The 21,539-nt window shown below is 59.2% G+C and overlaps 1 protein-coding gene across 1 annotated transcript; it reads left to right on the top strand.

Moving 5' to 3' along the window:
- Positions 1 to 1,799: 1,799 nt before the first annotated feature.
- Foxn4 (forkhead box N4) lies at positions 1,800 to 20,966 on the top strand. The gene is made up of 9 exons (XM_047562700.1): positions 1,800 to 1,885; positions 14,270 to 14,415; positions 16,020 to 16,144; positions 16,241 to 16,351; positions 16,605 to 16,732; positions 17,299 to 17,395; positions 18,353 to 18,560; positions 19,358 to 19,753; positions 20,658 to 20,966. Exons 1-9 carry the CDS (start codon positions 1,800 to 1,802, stop codon positions 20,915 to 20,917), a joined length of 1,557 nt encoding a protein of 518 aa, XP_047418656.1. The 3' UTR covers positions 20,918 to 20,966.
- The last annotated feature ends 573 nt before the right edge of the window (positions 20,967 to 21,539 follow it).

The following is a 21,539-nucleotide window of genomic DNA, read 5'->3' as shown; positions in this document are numbered from 1 at the left end:
CCCGCGGCGGGCGCCGGCGGGGCGGGGCGGGGCGGGCGGAGCGCGGGCTCCCGGGCGGGTCCAGTCCAACGGCTCGGCCGGGCTCCGCTCGCCGCTCCCGACCCCGAGCGCCGCAGCCTCCAGGGCGGCGGGCGACATCGCCGCGGCACCCGGGCCCCGCGCGCTCGCCCCGGGCGGGCTCACCCTCGGCGCGGGACAGGGGGGCGAGGCGCGCAGACCCCCGGTCGCCCCACGCGCCTTGCCGCTGCCCTCGCCCGGGCGCCCCTGGCCGCGCGGCAGGTGGAGGCGCCCGGCGCGAGCGCTCCCGGCTGGGTTCCCGGCTCCGGGCTCCGCAGCCCACTCCAGCCGCGCGCCAGCCCGCGCGGGCACAAGTCTCTTAAAGGGGCAGGTGGCCAGAGTCCGAGTCTACCTGGGGCCCCCTCTTGGCCCGTCTCCACTTTGGGGGAGACAGGATCTCTTCTCCGCCCCCTCCTCTACCCCCGGCCAGGGGCCGGCTGCAGTCCAGATGCGCCCGGCATCTTTTGCAACTTAATCTGGCCCCAATCATCCTCCCACGGCTCCCGAACGCATGCTCGCGGGCATGCAGTGGCTGCCACTGTTGGCAAAGTTTGAAGAGGGTGTTCCTACCCCTGTGACCGCGCCCCCGTACACACACACACACACACACACACACACACACACACACACACGGCGCCCCGGGGCGTGCGAGACTCGCCGCTGCTGGGAAACGCCCGAAGCAATCCCCTTGACCCTGCCCTGTAACTGACCCTTGGGGGAAAAGCCCCCCGAACGGCTACTGCGCATGCTCTGAGCTGGACAGCTCCAGAGAGGGAAATTTAAAAACGGTTCGAGCTGCGACGGCGGCCAAATTGCGGAGCGCGAGGGGCGAGCGCGAGGGAGCCCCCCTGCAGAACCCCCGCCGCCCCCCAGAGCCGGCAGCCGCGGCCCCGCGAGGATCCGCTCCAGGTACCGCCTTGCAGGGTCGGCTTTGCGCCCTCCTCCCGGGCAGTGCCCTGCTTTGCGTTTCTAGGGTAGAGACCCCGGCTCAGGGGCTGCCCGGCGCCGTCCTCGGTTCCCCCTCTGTCTCCTTCCCCGGAATCCCTCAGCGACTTTGGGGGCGGGACTGATCAGGATCTTTTGGTGGGTTTCTAGGTTCGTTTCACGCTTGGAGTTTGAGAATCTTAGGGGCGCTTGAAGATTTTTTTTTTTTTTTTTTTTTTTTTTTTAAGGCTGTGTTTGCGGGGGTGGAGCGATAGTGCGGGTGGACACATTCTCCAGCAAGGGCATGTGGCATTTCTGAAGGTATTTCCAGGACAGGAGCCCTGCAGAATTATTTCCTTTGCAAGAAGGATTTTGACTTCCCCAGAGAAACACAGTGACCCATCAAGCTTCCCTTTTTTATTTTTATTTTATTTTATTTTTTAATTTTCAAAGTGATCGTAACTGATGGAGGTGGAAAAGGGAAGACTTGGAAGGGAATAAAGTTCTTTTGGTGTCTATTTCGAGAGTGCACAGTTTCCCAAACCTTGACATGTGGATTACAGAGACATCCCTCTGCTCTTCCCCCCCATTAATTCCTAAGAACCTGTAATTTCATCCCTCCCCTTCTCTTCCCCTCTAAAACCCCGCAGAATGGCCCTGGGATTGTGACCCATGCCATACAGGAATTCTCTGTTCTCTTGGTGGTTTGGGCTCTGTCCTTCTGAATTGTGGGGAAATTGTGGGAAACTGGGTTTCTGCCGTGTCCACTTCAGTTGTTGATGGAAGCTCTGTTTTCTGTTTCTCTTTTCCCCAAGGAGATGATAGAAAGTGACATCTCATCCATAATGTCAGGAATTGTTCGCAACTCAGGGCAAAATCACCACCCCTTGCCGCAGGAATACAGGTGAGGGCTTCAACCATAACAAACCAAGGATTTTTAATTACTCGAAGTGCTCAGTGCTCTTTGTGGTTTCTGAAACGGTTGCTTTGGTTCTGTGATTTTTGCAGAGGAGCTTGAAGGTACTGATTTCACAGTCGGTCTCTGAGAGTGTCCAGGCTGTGACCCAGTGCAATGGCATCTTGAAATGCCTGCAGTTTCTTGCCCACTCCAAAAGAGGTCCCTCCTGGTTAGAGACCGTTTGGCCATCCTGGTGACAACGTAGCTCTTGCTTCCTCTCCAGGGGCCCTAGCAGGGGCTCTAGGACATGTCCCTCCCTCAAAAGCTTTCTGGGGGAAACTGGCTTCCCTCCCCCCTGGAAGTTGGGTCAGAACTTCTGGTTCTTAGCCTGGTTGTGTGACTTTCAGCAAGTCCTCTGGCCTGTCTGGGTCTTCTTTCCTCATCAAGGACACGATGTTGCTGAATTAGGCGCTCTTGGGGGCTCTTGCAGGTCTCATGGGTCCCACAAGTCAATTAGATGGAAACTGAGGCCAAAATAAGTTCTTCCTTGAGCAAGGTTGAAGTGAGGGGTCGAGGGAAGTCCTCAGAGCCTCCCCCTTTACTCTTCAAACCTCACAGCTAGAAAAACCCTGAGGGATTCAACCAGTCCAGTCGCCTTCTTTTACAGATGAGGAAACTGAGGCCAAGAGGAGAGAAGGGGCTTTTCCAAGGTCACACAGCAACAGGGCAAAAACCCACGGTGGCTTGACCTGGTTCCCAGGGCCCCAGCCCCCAAAGCATGCACCATATTTGGGTTGAGGGGGCACAGCCCATATTAGGGAATGGGGACAGGATCAGGGCTGGCCTGGGAAGAGCAGGCTGTCACCTCAGATCAGCCCTGTTTACCCAGGGGCTGCCTGGCCCTCTCGTGGCCATCCGGGCTGGGACTGTCAGCCCCCAATTAGAGAAAGGCTGCTTTCTGAGGACCCCCGGCCTGGAGGCTGCTTTCTAGGAACCAAATGTGGCCTCCAGTTCAAACAGATGTTCGCAGAGCCCACTGCCTGCACAGCTGGGGCAAGTGCCCAGCGGTTTGTCCCTATCACTCACCTCAGCCCAGGAGGCTGCTCGGAGGGGCCCACTGGACAGGTGGGGACGCCCAAGGCCGAGGAAAGAGGGGGCTTTTCCCAGGATCACACGACCAAGGACCTCTGGGCTTCCTTCTGGTGCTAACAGGGTTTCCATAATTCTCGGCGTAGGGGCAGCGGAAGGGCCGTCAGCCCGGGCTCCGGAATCTGTTATAACCTCAACTTCTCTGACGTGCGTAGCTCTCCAAGCCTCAGTCTCCTTATCTATAAAGCGGACATAGAAAGAGTACCCGTGGCATGGCGTGGGTGTGACGACTAAATGGCCATTTCTGGCTCTGCTGCTCGTCAATTGCATGATCCTGGGCAATTTCACTTCTGAACAATGGCGTGAGAAAAACCGCCTCTGGAGGGTTAAATGAGATATTGCTTATGGCATTGGAGGCTCTCTCCCTGCCTCCTAACAAAGCCTGTGAGAGGCGGGTCCTCCCCCAGGGCTGGCGGTGACAGCACAGAGATGTGGCTTCTTATTCTTACCCAGAAGAGCTTCAGGAAGGCCCCAGAGGCCGGGGAGTCCCAGGGTCAGAGAGTTACCAGGATCAGACACGTGCTGGACGGAGCAGGTCCCGGGGCTTGGGTGTCCTCATCTTTCAGATGGTCAGTTGGGACGCATCCCTCCCACAGCTGCCAGGAGGATTCAGTAAATAAAGCTGGTAGAGCAAGAACCACGAAGCTAGCAGTCACTGTTGCCTGTACCACTCAGTCACATGAAAGAGCGGGGCTTTCTGTGAGTGACAGGCCTGGGGGTCCTCTGGGTGGGAAGTGGGAGGGCCTGTGGGCAGGCGGGGGTGGAATCTCTGCATCCATCCCGACCAAAGCCCCAGCTCCTGTCCTGTGAGGGTGGCTCTCTCGCACCTGTGTGGTGGATGAGGAAACCAAAGCTCATCCAGTTTAAACGCCTTCAGATGAGGCGGCCGTGACCCAGCAAGTGGGGAGACTCGAATCTGAAGCTGCCACACTCTGGGAACGCTTTGCCCCCGACCCCATGTCCTGCAGATAAAAGCACAGCAGCTGGGATAAAATAAGTGCTCCATGCCCACATTGCTGTGTGACGCCGGGCAAGTCACTTCACCTCTCTGAGCCTCAGCTTCTTCATCTGTGAAACAGAACCAGGTTTCAGGTTGTGGCGGGGAGGATCTTGAGACTGCATGGGGCAAGGCATTCAGCTTCGCCTGGGACAGAGTGCTTTCTCATGGGGGAGGGAGGTTGATTATGCAGTGAGTCCCATGTTTCTCGCCAAATAATAGCCCCGGAGAAGTTTATGGGCTTCTCATTCGCTCTCCTACATCTCCAGAGAATGCTCCGAGGACCACTCAGGCTGCTGGTCCAGCTGCGGTCCGGCCCCCAGGCAGCCCTGGGCACCACCGCCTGCCACTCCATCCCCTGGGGCTGGTTTGGCCGTTGGCTTTCAATGCCTGTGTGTAGGGAGGGCGGGGCCAGCAGCTGGAGGCCGCAGCCTTGTCCCTGGGGAGCTGTCAGGAGCTGGTGGCTGGCAACAGCCTCTCTGCCTCACCACTGATGTCAGAGCAGGGGACCAGGGGCTGGGGACAAGAGGTGGTCCTGATCTCAAGAGCAGAGCTGTGGCAGAGCTCTGCTTCCCGCGGGGGGACCGGGTTTCTTCTTCACTTAAGCGGGGAGAGGGAAGTCCACCCTCAGAGGTGCCTGGCGCACAGTAGGTGCTTAGTAACCATCCGTTTCCTCTTCATAGCAAACCCTGAGGCAGGTACTGGCACGACCGCCTTTGCAGATGAGGACACTGAGGCCCAGAGACCTGACTTGGTCAGTCACACATTTGGGGAGGGACAGAAATGCCCCAATCAGCTGCTCCCAATTTTGAAACTAGAGATCAGCTCCAACGGGTTCCTCTCGCAGACTGGGAGCTGGGGCCCAGGGGGACAGGAGAAGACCTGTCTGGGGTCCTTGAACCCTCAGCTTCTCAGAGCCAGGTCCTTGTCCTGGAGATCTTCTTCCCCACCTCAGTCCCTGCCCTAAGAATCGAGATGACCTTGGGGGACGTCCTTCCCCTCTCTCATGGGGACTTCCTCATCTGTGAACTGTCCAGCTGGGCACATAGTAGATACTCACTTAATAGTCATAGGAGAAATGAAGGAATGGCCACCATCACATAAGAAATGCCCGTCCGTGGAGCTGCACGGAGCTCCAAGTGCAGAGAAACCTCTTCCAGAGCCCAGCCCCACCCACCGCGTGGGGCGTGGGATGGTTGACGTTCCTATCAAAGCCCCGCCCACCAGTTGTAACTGCAAGGGAGGGGCATCTGCCAGGGGAGCCGGCCCATCCCGACATCTTTACATCCTCACCTTCAAGGTGGGTAGAGCAAGGTCTCAGCCACCGCCTGGACAAGGAAGAGGTGGCAATCTTGGGTCCTCTTCTGAAGTCTTCCATTTCATCGTGCGCACGCGCACGGTCCTAAGCCGGCTGCTGTTCTAGGAAATGTTCTTTTTTTCCAAGCTCCTAATCAGATCTTTCCACGTGATATTCGCTCTCGGCCTAGCTGGGAGTTTCCGAGCTTGCTCAGTAGCATTTAATTTTCTTTTCCCGTAAATGGTTACAAAAGATATGTTAGCTCAATCAACACCTCCCTGAAAGGCTTGATCCCTCTTTGTGCCGTGGCTGGATTGGAAGCAAGGACAGTTTGAGGCCAGGTGACAGTGTCTTCCCAGGAAGGCAGCGTTCCCTCCGAGTGAGCAGGGTGGAGGGGCCAGCCCAGGTGGGGCTGGAAAGACCTCTGGGCCTCAGGGATGGTGACCGATTCCCTCCCCAGACTCAGTGAATTTGCTGGGCAGACCCCTGCCCTGTGACAGAGAACACAGTGGGAAATCAGAGGGAAATCTGGCCTCCTGTGTGTCAGGCCTGCCAAGAGGTTATCTCATCCTCACCTCTGCCTGGTGGGAATTATTATCCCATTTTACATAGGGGAAAACTGAGGCCAGGAGTGACGTGACTTCCCCAAAACCACAGGGCTATAAAGGAGTCGAGGTGGATTGGCAAACAAATCCCATGTTCCTTCCTCTAGGCAATTGCTGAGTGGACCCCAAGAGAGTTTGATGTGACCACCAGGCTTCAGCGATGTAGGCAAAGACCCCACAGAAGCCATAACCATCCCCAAATTTGCATAGCCATGCAGGCACCTGCCAAGCTCCCTAGCAAGGACACCATGGAGGTGTACCCGTGTAGCAAAGTCACGGCACAACAGCTGTGGGGTTCAGGCACCTTGGACAGACAGATATTTGTCAAATGAAGGAAGGAGGTGGTCACTCTGGGACTTAGGCGAGGTGTGTGAATAGCCATCCTTCCCCTCCAGGGGGCTAGCATCTAGGAGGGACAGAGAGACAAGAACGGATGCCTGGGTAAAACTAACCGGAGATCTCAGGCAGCCTAAGCACTGGGTAGACACTACCTGCACTCACCATTTCAGGGGAGGGAAGACGGGAGCTGCTGCACTGTTCTGGGAGGGCTTCCTGGAGGAGGTGGTATTTAAGTGAGACAGGAAATGGAGATTAGGGAAGTATATACTTCATTGCAAAGTGATAAATGTTTTGTGAACACTCACAGGAAAGACCACCAGGGAGGGTGTCTCAGAGGAGGGGACGTTTAGGCCATGAAAGAGCCAGCCGTGAATGTATGTGTGGAACAGCATTCCAGGCAGAGGGAACAGCAAGTGCAAAAGCCTTAGGATGAGTGAGCATTTAGAATATTTGAGGAACTCAAAGGAGGATAGGTTTGCTAGAGCAGAGGGAACAAGAGGGAAGGAGATGGCCCAGGGCCAGATCATGGTGAAGAGTTCAACTTCAAACTCCCCTGATAGGTTTTGGGGAGAGTGGCAGGTTCCGATGCCCCTTTTAAAAGGTGGGGGTCCTGTGACCAGTGGCTTTGTCACCATGGAGACACATGGCAGCCGGCTCTTTTTTAAAATGCTCGGATGCGGCTCTGCCCTTCCTTGCTCTGTTTGTGACCCCGTGGAGCCGCAGCGAGAGCAGGGCTCCTGGGTGGGCGTGTCCTGTTCCACGTCCAGACCCTCCACCGGCACGCTGGGCGACTGACACGCGTCGCCTCCTCTCTGGGCCTCAGTCACCCCACCCGTGAGATGGGGATGAGAGGCCACCACCCCGTGGGCTGTTGGGAGATGATGGAGTGGAGGGCAGGCCTCAGGGGCCAGCGGGCAGTGGGCACGCCCTTGGCGGTCAAGGTCCATCAGACAGCGGGCCCTGGGACCTGCGGAGGTCCGTCTGCCTGGCCGCATAGGAGTTTGGGAAGTGTCAGGGAAGGGGCTGCACCCCAGAGAGTCGGGGTGTTCAGGAGAGTGTGAAGCAGCGGCCTCGTGGCGACACCCCCGCGTGTTTCACCTGATCCTCGCCCCGCCACGTGTGATGCGATGGGCCCGGTGCTCCCATTTCACAGATGAGCCCCCTGAGGCCCGGGACGGTGGAAGACCACAGGCGTCCTCAGGTGCTAGGCAGCTGGGCGGAGTTCACACCCAGGCCTGACGGACCCCCGAAGCCGACGCTGGTGACCACTATGCTGTCCTGCCGCAGAGAGAGCCACGGGGGCTCCCAACTGGGGTGGGCTCAGGATGGGGTGCAGCAGAGGGCAGGGCCTTCCGAGCGAGACTCGGAAGGGCACCCGGGTCACACTCGGTAGGCACGCAGGGCACGGGCCGTGCTGCACAGAGCATGGGTCTGATGTGGATTTTCCCAGGGGCCACCCCGCTCTGGGTATCCCTCACAAGGACCCCTTCAGAGTGTGACCACAGCCTGTGTATCTGCACGGGCTGCTGCCCACCTTCATGGTCCCCCACCCAGGGTGTCCCCACAGGTCGTGTGTCACAGTGTCAGCCCCACAGAGAGAGAAGCGGCTCGCCCCCAGCGGGTTTTCAGATGGGGAAACTGAGGCCCACCGGGGTCAAGGCAGGAGGTGCCAGGGCAGGTACCTGGGGCTGCTGTGGCTCTGGGTTGACCTCACCTTTCCTGTCTCTGAAGGGGGCCATGTCCCTCTCGGGGCTGTGGACATCGGTAAGCTCTGAAATGCCAGAAGTACCCCGTGCCAGGTGGGGACAGGGGCTGCTGTCCCTGAATTCACCGCTGAATCGTCAGGGGGCTCTGGAGTGCCAGGCTGCTCTTTTTATTTTCTTTTGTCCCCCACAGTTCTCTGCTCACTGAGGAGGACTTCCAGGGCCGGCAGAGCCCCCATGTGGTCTGAGAAGGCCGCAGTGCTGGGCGCCACCCGGGGGCCCTGAACTAACAGTTTTAAGCTGCTTTTGTAACAGAAAACCAGAAGCCACATCTGCTCGGATGCTTTAGGGACTGTGCCCATACTCTCGGCAGGTGCCTTAGGGTGGGTGCTGTTCCTATCGTACACTTGGGGACACTGAGGCTCAGGGCAGGAAGCCACCTGCCTGGGGTCACTCAGCTGCATGCTGCTCTGCCTCCCCAGGGCCTTGAGGGGCCCCTACTCTGCTGCTGTGGCTTTATAGGTGGGGAAGGCCTTGGCTGGGCCGGGCTGATAGAACTTCCGAGATGTGACCGGGGACTTTCCTATACAGTGTCCCACTCATTTTCCATCCATCAGAGCCTGACAGGTCCTCCCCTCAGCTCCTGCAAAAATGCTCCTGGATGCAGAGCTCACGATTTTGAGAGTCACCCTGGGACACAGCTCGGGATTCCATGTGGCCCTGGTGCCTAGGAATGGGGGGGACAGAATTTTTTATAATCAAATATGCTAAAACTCAGAATTCCATGAAACCAGCTCCTAAAATTTCCAAACCTAAATCAGAGGTCCAGTTGTTTCAAGGCAATGTAGAAATGCCACTGACTTTTCTGTCAAGATTGAAAAGAACATTCCAGACCACTGCTGCCTGCTGGTAATGGAGACATGCTGTGGCCATTGAGTCACTTGAAATGTGGCTGGTGGTCCAGGGAACCCAATCTGTCCATTTTACTTCATTTTATTAAATTTAGTTGTAAAGAGCCACGAGTGGCTAGCAGCTACCTACTGCAGAGCGCACGGTTAGGATCTTCTAGAATTCAGAGCGGTTTCCTCAAATGGGAGAGCAGGGGGAGGGGCCTGGTGGGCGTGGCCGGGGCGGGGAGGGGCGGGACCTACCCGGCTCTAGGGGTGGAGTCCTGGCTCCTCAGGCGGAGCCCGGGTGGGGCGGGGCCTGGCGAGGGCCTGGGGGCGGGGCGGGACCTACCAGGCTCTGAAGTGGAGCCTGGCTCCTGGGCTCCTTACTGGGTGACTCAAGTCCTGTCCCTCCTCCCTGGCCACAGTGTCCTCATCTCCTAACAGGAAGGTGGTAACGAGCATGCCCCTTGTCTGCTCAGGCTCTCAAAGTGGGCAGAGGGCCAAGGTCAGGATCACCCATCAAAGTGGCCTTCAGCCAGGACTGGACACACGGAAAAGGGCTTGGTCCCCTTAGACGGGTGCAAAGGGGACAGTTGGGTCTTCCGTCCCTGCCTGACCCAGGGGAGTGGGACATCGAGGGAGCTGGGTATGTTCGCTCAGTCGCCCAATGTGTAATTATTGGGCGCCCACTGTCTGCACAGTTCTGTGCCGGGCCCCGGGGCATGACCACTTGCAGCAGGGAGAGCTCAGCCCCTGTCCCGGCCGCCCCCATCCCACCTTCAGGGCACCTGCGCTCAGCGGGGATGCCAGGCGGGCTCAGAAGGTGGAGGCTCGGGGCCAACTAGTGTGCCCCAGGGGCTGAGAGAAGGGACCCCTGAAGACGCTGAGGTGCGAGGGGCAGGAAGGGTGTCCACTGTGAGGGCACAGAAGGCGGAGCCACTGAGAAGGTGCCTTTGCACTCATCAGAGGAGGTGGAGGGACATTGCCCCCTCCCAGGGCCCATAGTGCACCGGCAGCCACCGGCAGTCACATGAAGCCCGGGATTGGAGCACAGGGTCACCAGGGCCCGCCAGAGGGTAGAGTGGGGCCCAGCTCCCTAGCACGAGGTGTGTGGGGATTGCCTGGGGGTGGGGGCTGTGCTCACTGCAGGAACACTTGTCCCATCCCCAGCAAGCCTGGTGCAGGGACTCGGGGCAGCCCCGGCTGTGCGGACAGGTCCTCATGGCGGGGGACTGTGGGTGTGTAGGATGGAGATGGATCTGTGGGGGGCCCAGAAGCCATGTCCAAGAAGGGAAGAGGAGATGGACATTTACTAAGAGCTCGGTGGGTGCCTGTACGCCAACACCATTACCCCCATTCTGCAGATGAGGAAACTGAGGTTCAGGAAGGTTTAGGATCATATCTGATAAGGGTGAGGCCAGGAGTCCATCAGAGTGGCAGAGACACTGGCAGAGAGAGACAGACAGACAAAGAGCACGTGGGAGGGAGTCGGAGACAGAGCGGGGATCTGGGGGGCTGGGAAGAGAGGGGGAGGGAGCTGACAGGAGGAGTAGCCGGGCCTGGATTTTCTGCTCAGCCAGAAACTGAAGAGAGAGACCCAGACAGGGCGGAAGAGGACCGGGCATCCCGGCGCCTTGTCTTTTCCTTTGGATTTCAGAAGTCCCGTCCCTGGGGCAGAGGGGAGCCCCACCCCCGAGACCGGTCCAGGGTGTCCCACCCCGTCTCTGTCTCCTTTCTGTCTCTCTCACACGCACACCAGGGAGCATTCCCAAACTCCACCAGATGGCAGAAGTCGCAGCGAGACCCCACCTCCACCCGCATGCCAGTCCCGGCGGTGAGGCGCACCTGCCATGGCCAGATCCTCACTCGTACCCACCTCACAGAGGGGAACACCGAGGCTGGGTTAGCTGCCTCTCTGAGGGACCTTGGCTGGGAAGCCGGAGAGGTTCCTGACCCCAGGAGCGCTTGGGGTGTCACGCCCTCCGTGGACCCTGTAGGTCACGCCTCTGAAAGGAAGCACTGGGGCAGCATGAGGCTGGGCCTGCGAGGCCGTCCTCAGCGGGGGACTGCGGCATTGGCCAGGGGCAGGCGTGGAGCCGGTGGTGTCTGTGCGCCGGGCAGTGGGCAAAAGACGCCCCAGTTAGCCCCGCTCACCCCCGGTCCCTGCGACACACCGGGAAGAGAGGCCAGGCTGTGGGGAGTGAGCCAGGCTCCGGAGCAGAGGACCCCGCAGGCACAGGGCACGGGCGCTCGGAGACGGATATTCTGGCTTGCAGTGGGCAGAAGGGAGGAAGGGAGGCCCGGGGCGGCAGGGGCTCTGGGACCTGCCACCGACCCCCCAAATGAGCAGCAAACCCCTGAGAAGGGAGACTGGGAGGGGAGCCTGTGCCAACCGTTGAACCCACTGGCTTAGCCGACCCTCGCCACCGCCCAGGGAAGGGAGGCTCGAGAACCGGAAGCCCAGGCCGAGGTCACACACCCAGGGTAGCAGGGACTCAATCCCAGATCTGTCCAGCCAAAGCCGGCACTTGGCCCAAGCCCTGGCCACGCCCCTTCTGGGCGATCTTCTCCCAGAACATAGCTGGGAGTCCCAAGGCGGAGACTCCAGGGTCGGAGTTGGGACCCTGAGTCCCCAGGAGAGGCTGTTTGGCGCAGCTCTGCCTGGGAGCCCCACTCAGGGTGGGTGCATCTCCCCCAGTAGACGTCGGACCCTCGGCCTGCAAAGCCATGGGAACAACTTGGGATTGGAGCAGAAGGACCCGGGTTCGAGTCCTGGTTGCCTCTCTTACAAGCAAATGGATTTTGCTTTCGCCGGCCTGACCTAGTTTCCCCATCTGTGAAAGTGGGCTGACTTCCCTCCGTACCAATCCTGGGGCTACTGCAAGGCCCCCAGCATGCTGGCAGACATGAAGGCCATTGTCACGCCTCTCCCAGGGTGGGTCGCTTGGGGTCAGCCTGCCTCGCCTGGCCACGCAGGCAGGTAAATGGCAACCACTGTGTGAGAGACACAGGTGACACGGGTCCCGGGAGCCATCCTCCCCGCCAGGTGACGTCTGACGTCTGAACATAGACTGACGTCCAAGATGAGCGTGCTTTGGGGGAGGAGCAAGGGCACATGCAGGGGGATGAGGTGAGGCCGCAGGCGTGGCGGGCAGGTGGACGCCGCGGCCACCGAGGGCTGCTGCTCCTGCAGCGTGGGGCTAGAGCAACAGCAGGAAACAACACTGGGGACAGCCCGTTCCCTCGGCCCTCCCCATGATGCTCAGCTTCCTGTCGCCTCCTCTAGGGGGCAGCACCTACGTGACTCTCTAAGGGTCTCAGTTTCTCCAGGTGGAAAATGGGGATGGCATCCAGGAAATGGAAGCGGTTAGCGGCGGCAGGGGTGGGTCTATGTGACCCCAGAGACTTGGGGACCTGGCTACTAATTAATAGTAACATTAATGATGACATTAATATTCATAGCAGCTAAATATGCTCATGTTACCTTTACTGTGAACCAGACACTCTTAATCCTCATAAGATCCTAGGAGGCAGGAACAAGGATTCTTCACATTTTACGGATGAGAAACAGGCTCAGAGAGGTTAAGCCAGTGGCTCAAGGAAACCAGGAGTCGAATCAGAGCCTGAGCTATTAACTACTATTTATATTGCCTGTTGGATTCACCCACTGCCAGAGAGTCTGCTCCCTGCTGGTGCCAAGGAACTCCCTTCCAACAACCCAGAGAGCTTTGTGGGTCCCCACCTTGCCAGCAGAGATTCCCCTCTTCTCCAGTACTAAGAGCAGCGGGGGCAATGGGGAGCTACAGCAGGTTGCTGGGAGGTTGGCTGATTGTGGGGTGAGGAGGGAGGGTGGGTCGGCCAGTCACCTCCAGCAGTAGGCAGCACCGCAGGCCCTGCCCCTCCACCTCGCCCCCGGGTCTCTGAGGACCTGGGGGACAGATGGCATCGCCCAGGCCTGGGCCGAGGCTGTCACTCAGCCAGATGAGTTACCAGCAGGCTGAAGGGTCGGCAGCCGGGGGGCCTCAGAAACAATGGCATTGAGACCCCGGGACAATGGGGGCCACGTGCCACGGGGGCAACAGTCGTTTATCACACAATGGGCCACCGGGGGACAGCAGCCGGGCCAACTGCTGCCCCTGACATGGACCAGCTGAGTTTTCAAATCGTTTCCAGGCTGTGTTTTCCTATGAGGCAGCCAATCGCGGGGACAGCCAGGCGGTCACCTGATGCAGCTCCGTGGGCCGAGGGCCCAGGTCCTGCGACAACTGAGAAGCGGTGGCCATGGTAACAATAATTGTGGCCCTAAAAAAACAAGGAAAGAGAGCAGAGAGGGGGAGAGGGAGAGGAGGTGAGCCGCGGCACCCACCGCGCAGAGGCAGGACCAGGAATCCCGGGCTGCGCTGCCCGGCCCGCCCCCCCGCCCTGCGAGGCCCCGCCCCCGGCCGCGGGGGTGGCACACGGAGTGGCGCCTGGTGCAGGGCTGACTGCCACCGCGTTACCGCACAGGCAGAGTGCCATCGTGCCGCCTGGCGCTCCATGAGCCACGCGGACCTGACTTCGGGGTCGCCGGGGAGTAACATCCCCAACTGGGGTGCCCGCCTGGCATTGGGAGGGCACCAGTGTTTCCTTCCACGGAAAGTCATGTTTTCGCCTGTGAACCTGTTGTGAGGGGTGGTGGGCACGGTCCCAAGCCCCACCACCTCCTGGGGAGCCTGGAGCACGGGACTCAGTGCTCTGAGCCTCAGTTTCCCCATCCGGAAAATGGGACCACAGATGGAACCGCTCTCATTCAAAACCTTGAGGACCGGAAGTGTCTCGGAGTTGGAATTTTTTTGAAAAATGTTGGCCTATTTGCACATACATAATGAGACTCTTGGGGGAGGGGACCCGAGTCTAAATGTGGAAATCACTTGTGTTTCCTGTATGCCGTGGAGGTGATTTTCTACAGTACGGCCAGTGCACCTGCATTTGGCTGGGACCTGGCCAGTGAATTAAGGTGTGGAATTGTGCCCTGTGGCGTTTCCTAGGTGCGCCACATGATCCTGGGTTTTGGAGCACTTCGGATTTTGAATCTGTGGATTGGGGATGCCTAACCTGTAATAATAATAATAGTACCTGCCTCCTGGGGTTGAACGGTTTAATACCATCAGGACGGCGACCCGCGTGTGCTTGACCAACCTTCTTTCTGGAACCAGATGGGTTCCGTGGGCCCAGGAAGGGTGGGCCAGCAACGTGGCTGCCAGAGGAGGGTCCCAGGGCCAGGGCCCTGTGCCCGGCCCTGAGGAAGGTCAGGCTGGAGGACCCGAGTGACCTGGGGAGGAGGGGGCTGAGGAGCTTCCAGGGACAGAGAAGTCCCCAGAAACTGCCCACAGCCCCCCCTCCCGCCCGAGCCCCCCGCTCCTCCCCGCAGGCTCCTGCCTTCCACCAATGAGGAGGACCTCCCCGGGGACCTGGAGTCGCTGTCATGGCTCACGGCCGTGGACGTGCCTCGGTTGCAGCAGATGGCGAGTGGTCGCATGGACCTGGGTGGCCCCAGCGTGCCACATCCACACCCAGGTAGGGTCCTGGGGGGCGAGGCAAGGGTGACAGAGGGGAGGGCAACTCCCTGCCCCGCTGTGTGGCTGTGGACAAGTCCGTCCACCTCTCTGGGCTGAGTCCATCTTCCCCAGAGGGATGAGCTTCATCATTCACCGGCCGTGTACCAGGCCCCAGGTGAGCTGAGCTTCCAATGGAGAATAAGCCCCGCCCCTGTGGCTCCCCTGAATGACAGGTCCATCCGGAACACCAAGGGCGGCTGGTAAACTGCAACCCGGGAGTCAAACCCAGCCTCCAACCTATTTTTGCAGATACTAAGAATGGTTTTTATGTTTCTCTGTTAAAAAAACAAAAAAGACACAGACCACAGACCAGATGGCTGACAGAGCCTAAAATAATTTACTGTCTGGTCCTTTGCTGCCTTTGTTCTAGAAGATTCCAAGGGAAGCCTGACACACAATTAGGCACTCAATAAATGACAGCTAATTGCAATTACGGCAAGTGAATTAAATGCTTAAAGACACAAATGTTGAAGAATAACAATGATAAAAACAACCACCCCAGTACATTAAAAATGTCAAAAGTTGTAAACTCAGTATCTGGGATTATTTCTTTCATGGAGTAGATTATTCTTGAGCAAAACATGTGCAGCAAGAGTCAGCAAGCTTTCTCCGTAAAGGGTCTGGAAATACATATTTTCGACCTTGTCAGTCATACGGTCTCTGTCAAAACTATTCAACTCTGCCACTGTAGCACAAAACCAGCCATAGATGATATCTAAATGAACAGGTGTGGCCGTGTGCCAATAAAACTTTATTTACACACCAGACTGCGGACCACATTTGGCCTGCTGATTGGGGTCAGTTTCCTAACCCTAATCTAGAATCCCAGGGGACTGCTGTGTGATCTTGGGCAAGTGCTTTCCTCTCTGATCTGTTTCCTTATCTACAGTGAAAGTGTTCTAGAACTGTCCCCGTGGGTGGCATCATCTTGGAAGTCAACTGTGTTTGATTAGAGGTGGCTGCCTAAAATCAGGCTGGTGCAGGGAGAATCTAAGATGGATTAGCAATGTCTGCCCTGGGTCCAGCACAGAAGGGGTGGTCTACCTCTGCTATTCCTGAGCTAATCCTTAGCAGAAGAGCAGGGTTTGGCAACAGGGAGAAAAGTCACAACCTAGAGGTCCCGGGGAGTCCTGGGATGTTTTCTAGAAAAGATGAACAACAAATTGGTGTTCAGGTTTCACGAAGGAAAGGAACCAAGATATCAGATCCTCCTCCTCATTCTTTATGATCCACCTACACTGACTGGTATTTTATCACATCCTAATAAAGCGCTAAGCACTTGATAAGTAGTATCTCATTTAACACTCACAACACCTTTGCAGGTAGGTAACAGGCAATACCAGTAGCTCAAGTATAAATGGGTAAACTGAGGCCAGCCCAAGGGTGCCCAGCTGGTAGGAACCCCGTTTTTCACCACCATGCCCCAGCAAATCGATTTGCCAAGTGTCTGGTCCCGAGGGTGAGGGATGGCTCTGTCCTCAGGAAATACCCGGGGCCTGGGTCAGCCCTGGCCACGGCCACTGTTCCTCCAGCACAGGGCTCCTCTGTGCTTCCCTCCTACAGGTACCTTGGCTGGGGCAGCTGACCTGCATGTGGGAGCCGCCCCAGGTCCCCTGCTCCACGGCCCACCTGGCATGGCCCCCCGGGGGATGCTGGGCCTGGGCCCCGTAACCAGCCACGGAGCCAGCGTAAGTGCCACCGTGTGGATCGGCAAGCGAGAGGGCTGTCCCGGGGCCGCCTGCCCCACTCTGACCCTCTGTCTTCTCCTCTCCTGGCCCCAGCAGATGAGCCAGTTCCCAGTGGGGGGCCAGCCGCCCTCCAGCCTGCAGGACCCATCCCAGCTGTACCCTCCTGCCACCCAGCCACAGTTTCCGCTCCCCCCGGGAGCCCAGCAGGTACCGGGGGCTCAGAGGAGCCCTGGACCCGGAGGCAGACGCCCCTGCCTGGGGTCAGCCAGGGACCCTCTCTGAGCCTCAGTTTACTCACCAGGCGCGTGGGGATGGCACGCCCCGCCGTGCCTGCGTGTCCACCCGAGCTCCCGCCGTGGGTGGAGACAAGTGTCTCCTGGGGTTCTGAGCCCGAGGCAGGGGCGGGGGGCTTGTGCTGGCTGTGCCCTTCCTCACCCTCTCTCTCTCTGCCTGCGGGCAGTGCCCTCCTGTGGGCCTCTATGGGCCCCCGTTTGGGGCGCGGCCCCCGTACCCGCAGGCCCACGTGGCAGGGCACACATCGCAAGAACTGCAGCCCAAACACTACCCCAAGCCCATCTACTCCTACAGGTGAGACCCGGGAGGCCCGCCGGGGAGGGGCCGGGGCTGCCTCGGGACAGCTCAGACAGCCGGACGTAGTGGCCCAGACTTCCGAGGGGGAGGCTGGGGGGAGCAGGGACCCCTGGTGTGGAACCTGTGCTCAGGAACGACCATCAGGTGGTCAGCCACCCCCTGGGGTTGAGAACCCAGGGACACTCCATCACTCTTAGGCTGTGTGGCCTTGGGAAAGTAGCTTTGCCTCTCTGAGCCTCAGTGTCCTCAAATGCAGAAAGTCATCGCAATATTAGTGTTGGGACTCTCAGGTGCTGGATGGGGGGAAGCACCTGGGTAAAGTCCAGAGGCCCACGGACATCGATTATGGAGACAGGGTAAAGGGTCCCCTGACTTCTGAAATCAATACCCGTCGCAAAAACCAGGGTCAAGGAGGAGGACAGGGTGGGAAAGGCATCGGGCCGTGTAAAGGGGCCCCGAGCTAACATGGGGAGCGCCCAGGGGCTGGTCGCGCGGGGCGGGCTTCCTGGCAGAGGGGACGAGGGGCTGTTGGCCTCACCCCGGCCTCCCCACCCCTTGCCCAGCTGTCTCATCGCCATGGCCCTGAAGAACAGCAAGACGGGCAGCCTGCCGGTGAGCGAGATCTACAGCTTCATGAAGGAGCACTTCCCCTACTTCAAGGTGAGGGCTCCAGCCCTGGGGGTCCCGGAGGCGCCCCCTGTCCCTGTCACTACCACTCTAGGGCCCACTCTAGATCCACCTGGGCCATCCTCCCACACCCCCGCCCCCGCTGGGTCTGTGCACCCAGTAGAAAGGACACGTGCTCAGATATTTGCATTTAAAGAGAGAAGGGGCGTTTGCACTGGGCTCGGGTGAAGAGGAGTTCACCCTCCATCTCAGGGAGCAAAAGGGGGACGGGCCAGCCTAGGAATTCAGCACAGACTCAGTGAAACACAACAATGCAAAACTCAGGCCAGGCAAGAGCCTTACCTCTGTGAACCTCGGTATCTTCATCTATAACATGGGGAAAACAATCGCTGGCGGGAAGTCAGTGGGGATTCTGCCCATAAAGATCCTGGCAGCTACGGGCGTAGGTTTGGCCCTTAGTAATGTTCTCCTTTTTAGTATCAAAGCAAGAAAGAGGAGCCAAAGTCAGAGGGTACCAAAGCACAGAGTCCCTGGCCCGGAAATATCCTTAGCAGAAATATGGTCAGAAATATGGCGTGTGTGTCAGGAGGCAGGGGCGCGCGTTGCAATAGCTGCTTACCTAGCAATAAAGCATTTTTAAATGACTGGCCCTGAGTCCACACGACAAGCTCCGTGGACGAGCATGGTTCTTGCTTGCTGCACAAGCTGGAGAGAAAGAGCAGAAGCTCCAGCAGCGCTGGGCTGTGTCCTCACGTCCTCAGCCAGCCGGGCCCAGCAGCAGCTCCCCCTTCACCAGGGCGAGGGCTCACCTCTGGCCGCAGTCCCCACCACTCCCTCGCGCCTCTCCCCCTTGATGCTGAGCGTCCAGGGCTAGCCCGTTTCTCCTGCCGCAGTTGCACGCTGCCCCGGGGGGGCTTGGGTTTGCGAGCACCCAGGTGAGGAGGGGATGGAGAGGGATGTCCGCCCCCGAGTGCCCACGTGTCCCCACAGACAGCTCCCGATGGCTGGAAGAACTCGGTGCGGCACAACCTGTCCCTGAACAAGTGCTTCGAGAAGGTGGAGAACAAGATGAGCGGCTCCTCCCGCAAGGGCTGCCTGTGGGCGCTCAACCTGGCCCGCATCGACAAGATGGAGGAGGAGATGTACAAGTGGAAGAGGAAAGACCTCGCCGCCATCCACCGCAGCATGGCTAACCCAGGTGAGGCCCGAGCTCCTGCCCCGCGCATGCGCACCCCTGCCCTGTGCAGCCCGTCCCCACCGCGCATGCGCCGCCTGCCCAGTGCAGCCCGTCCCCACCACCAGGATGGGGACGCAGGGAACTTCTCTCCCGCTGTGGATCTGCCTCCAGTCACCCATCCAGCGGCTGGCACATGACGGGCCCGGTGGGAAACACAAGAAGCCATCGAATCTCACCCCCACCCCTGGTTTCTGCCATAGAAATGCCAAACTAGAGAGTCGGGAGGTGACATTCCTTCCTACCACGTTGGCAGAGATGTTTAAAATAACCAGACACGTCCAGCCAGGGAAGAGCAACTCCTGTCTTTACTTGAGTCTATCCAAGAGCATGAAAGAGGACAGGGCTTTCTAAGCCACAGCAGCCCTTCCCGATGTCCCTTTCATAGGACGAGTGGTGTGAACAAATCTTGTTTCAGCCCCGTGGGATTTAGAATCCCTGCCTCTCGCCCCTGGTGCAGGGCTGGTAGGAGTTTTGAGCCAAGCCCTCGGGTGACAGGCTGGTGCTGTAAGGAGACGGACTGATGTTATTCCTTGGTGGCACCTCTCATCCCTCAGTGGCTCTGCTCCGTTGTTGATGTCATTACATCTCCACAACAACCCTATGCGTAGCGATCTCATAGAGGAGGAGACAGAGGTTCAGAGGGTCCAAGAGACGTGCTAGGTTCCCATAGGTGGAAGCACTGGACCTGGATCCAGGCGGGGGCTGGGGGCTGGTCACTGCAGGGTGGGTTCTGAGTGACCTCTCCCTCCTGTTTGCAGAGGAGCTGGACAAGCTGATCGCAGACCGTCCGGAAAGCTGCCGGCGACCTGGCAAACCGGGGGAGCCTGAGGCCCCCGTGCTGACTCACGCTACCACGGTGGCGGCGGTGGCCCACAGCTGTCTGGCCATCTCCCAGCTCCCGCCACAGCCGCTGATGACCCTGTCCCTGCAGTCCGTCCCCCTGCAACACCAGGTCCAGCCCCAGGCCCATCTGGCCCCAGACTCCCCGGCGCCCGCCCAGACGCCCCCCTTACATGCGCTGCGGGACCCGAGCCCCAGCCCCCTCCCCCGGCCGGCCGTGGGCAGGACTCCCGTGGACTTCGTCAACATCAGCACTGACATGAGCACCGAGGTGGACGCCCTGGACCCCAGCATCATGGACTTTGCCCTGCAGGGTGAGGCCCAGGAGCGGGTGATGGCGCGGAGGCGGGTCAGGGTGGGGAGCCGGGTGACCCGAGAGGAGAGCGGGGCTGGACGGTCTGCGTTGCTATGGCAACCACCTAACACTCGCACTTGACGCAGTCAGTGGGCACCTGCTGTATGCCAGGCCCTGGACCAAGCACTCAATAGGCATCATCTCACCCCCTGGGCTGCCCCCATGGTCCTCCGTGGCCACTGCCATTTCCTGTCCCCATTGTGCCCCTGGGGACACCGAAGCAAAGAGAAGTAGCCTCCTGGCCCAAGCTCATCCCGCCGGTCAGTGGCAGGCTGGGATTTAAACCCAGGTCGGTCTGACCCCAGACTTGTCGTCAGGACCTGCTTCACCCTGCCTACGTCCACCCTGTGTCAGGTCACTACAAGGTCACCCTCAATAAATGGGCTGTGGGTTACGAATGGAGGAGAGAAAGGGCAGACGAGGGGCCGGCCGTCGGGTTTCCGAAGGCTCTAGCTCACCCAGAGCCCCTACGCGGCGCGCCTGCGGGTCCGGCGGGGGCTCCAACACCTGTGCCCTAGCCCCGGTCGGCTGGAGGAAGGGGACACGGGGTTTTGTCCTCCTGGCTTTGACCCTGTTGGCATCATCCGATGAGAGTTCAAAGCGGTCACACAGCCTGTCATTTAGCCCTGGCCACAGCCCTGGGAGGTTGGTTTTCTGATCAGCTCCATTATATCCTGAGGCTCAGAGACAGAAGTGACTTTCCCACAGACACACAGCAGGGAGAGGGTGGGGCTGGAACTCTGGCTCCTCCGCATGCTTTCCACAACACGTGACCTTGAGCGCCCCCACATCTTGGCCTCTGCCCTAAGGCGGGGATTGGGACTTGGGAAGCCAGCTCAGGCCGTGGCTTCTGTGTTTGACAGGAAACCTCTGGGAGGAGATGAAGGATGAGGGCCTGATCCTGGACACGCTGGGTGCTTTCGCAGACTCCCCGCTCAGCTGTGACCTGGGCGCCTCCAGCCTGACCCCCGTCTCTGGTGGCAACAACCAGTCCTTCCCTGACGTGCAGGTGACAGGTCTCTACACCACGTACTCCACCCCGGACAGTGTGGCCTCGTCGACCGCAGCCGCCTCCTCTCAGTACCTGGGTGCCCCTGGGAACAAGCCCATAGCCCTGCTTTGAGACCATGGCCTCAGTGGTCCACAAGCCCCCAACAGCTGGCTCAGGCAGAGGACTGCCCGGACCAGGGTATTTCCAGAAAACAGGCCCCCTCATCTCCCACTGGCCTCTCCAGGACTTCCATCAAGGCTGCCGGCTGGGGAAGGAAGCAGTTCCTGCCTGTCTTGTCCTCCCACAGGAAGGTTCTGGTGCCTTCCTGAGTCAGAAGGACAGAGGAGAGTGGACAAGCCGCCCAGCCTCCCCTGCTCCTCGGGACCTGGGCTCATTAAAGATAGGCTCCCGGTGAGGGCTCCTCAGTGACCGGCAGCCTGCTCGGGGATGCCGGAGGCCAGGAGGAGGCCTGTGGACGGAGGAGCTTCTCCTGGACGGGACAGGCTGAACTCCGAGATGGGCTCTGGCCCCGCTTCTCACAGGGCATGTCTGGATTTCATAGAGCGGCTTCCTGGGCCATCCGGGCCTGGGGTCCTGTGTAAATTTATTTATATTTATTGTGGCCCATCCACCCCACTTCTGTGAACCCAGCCCGAGGCCTTTCGGAAGGACACTCCTCTGTCCCTCCCGGGCCCCAGCCACCCGACTCCTAAATGATTGTTGACTCCTCCACAGAGACTTGGCCTAACTGCCT

Source organism: Sciurus carolinensis, chromosome 8 (assembly GCF_902686445.1).
Source record: "Sciurus carolinensis chromosome 8, mSciCar1.2, whole genome shotgun sequence".
In the NCBI taxonomy this organism is placed as follows: domain Eukaryota; kingdom Metazoa; phylum Chordata; class Mammalia; order Rodentia; family Sciuridae; genus Sciurus; species Sciurus carolinensis.
Note: the sequence above shows the minus strand (reverse complement) of the source record. Positions and strands in the feature narration are given on the sequence as shown.

Bases quoted from the DNA above. Each gene is read 5' to 3' on its own strand.
- Foxn4 (XM_047562700.1), top strand. From the start codon at position 1,800: ATGATAGAAAGTGACATCTCATCCATAATGTCAGGAATTGTTCGCAAC. The intron at 16,352-16,604 runs GTACCGGGGGCT...GCCTGCGGGCAG, and splicing joins TCCCCCCGGGAGCCCAGCAG to TGCCCTCCTGTGGGCCTCTA. The intron at 19,754-20,657 runs GTGAGGCCCAGG...TGTGTTTGACAG, and splicing joins CATGGACTTTGCCCTGCAGG to GAAACCTCTGGGAGGAGATG.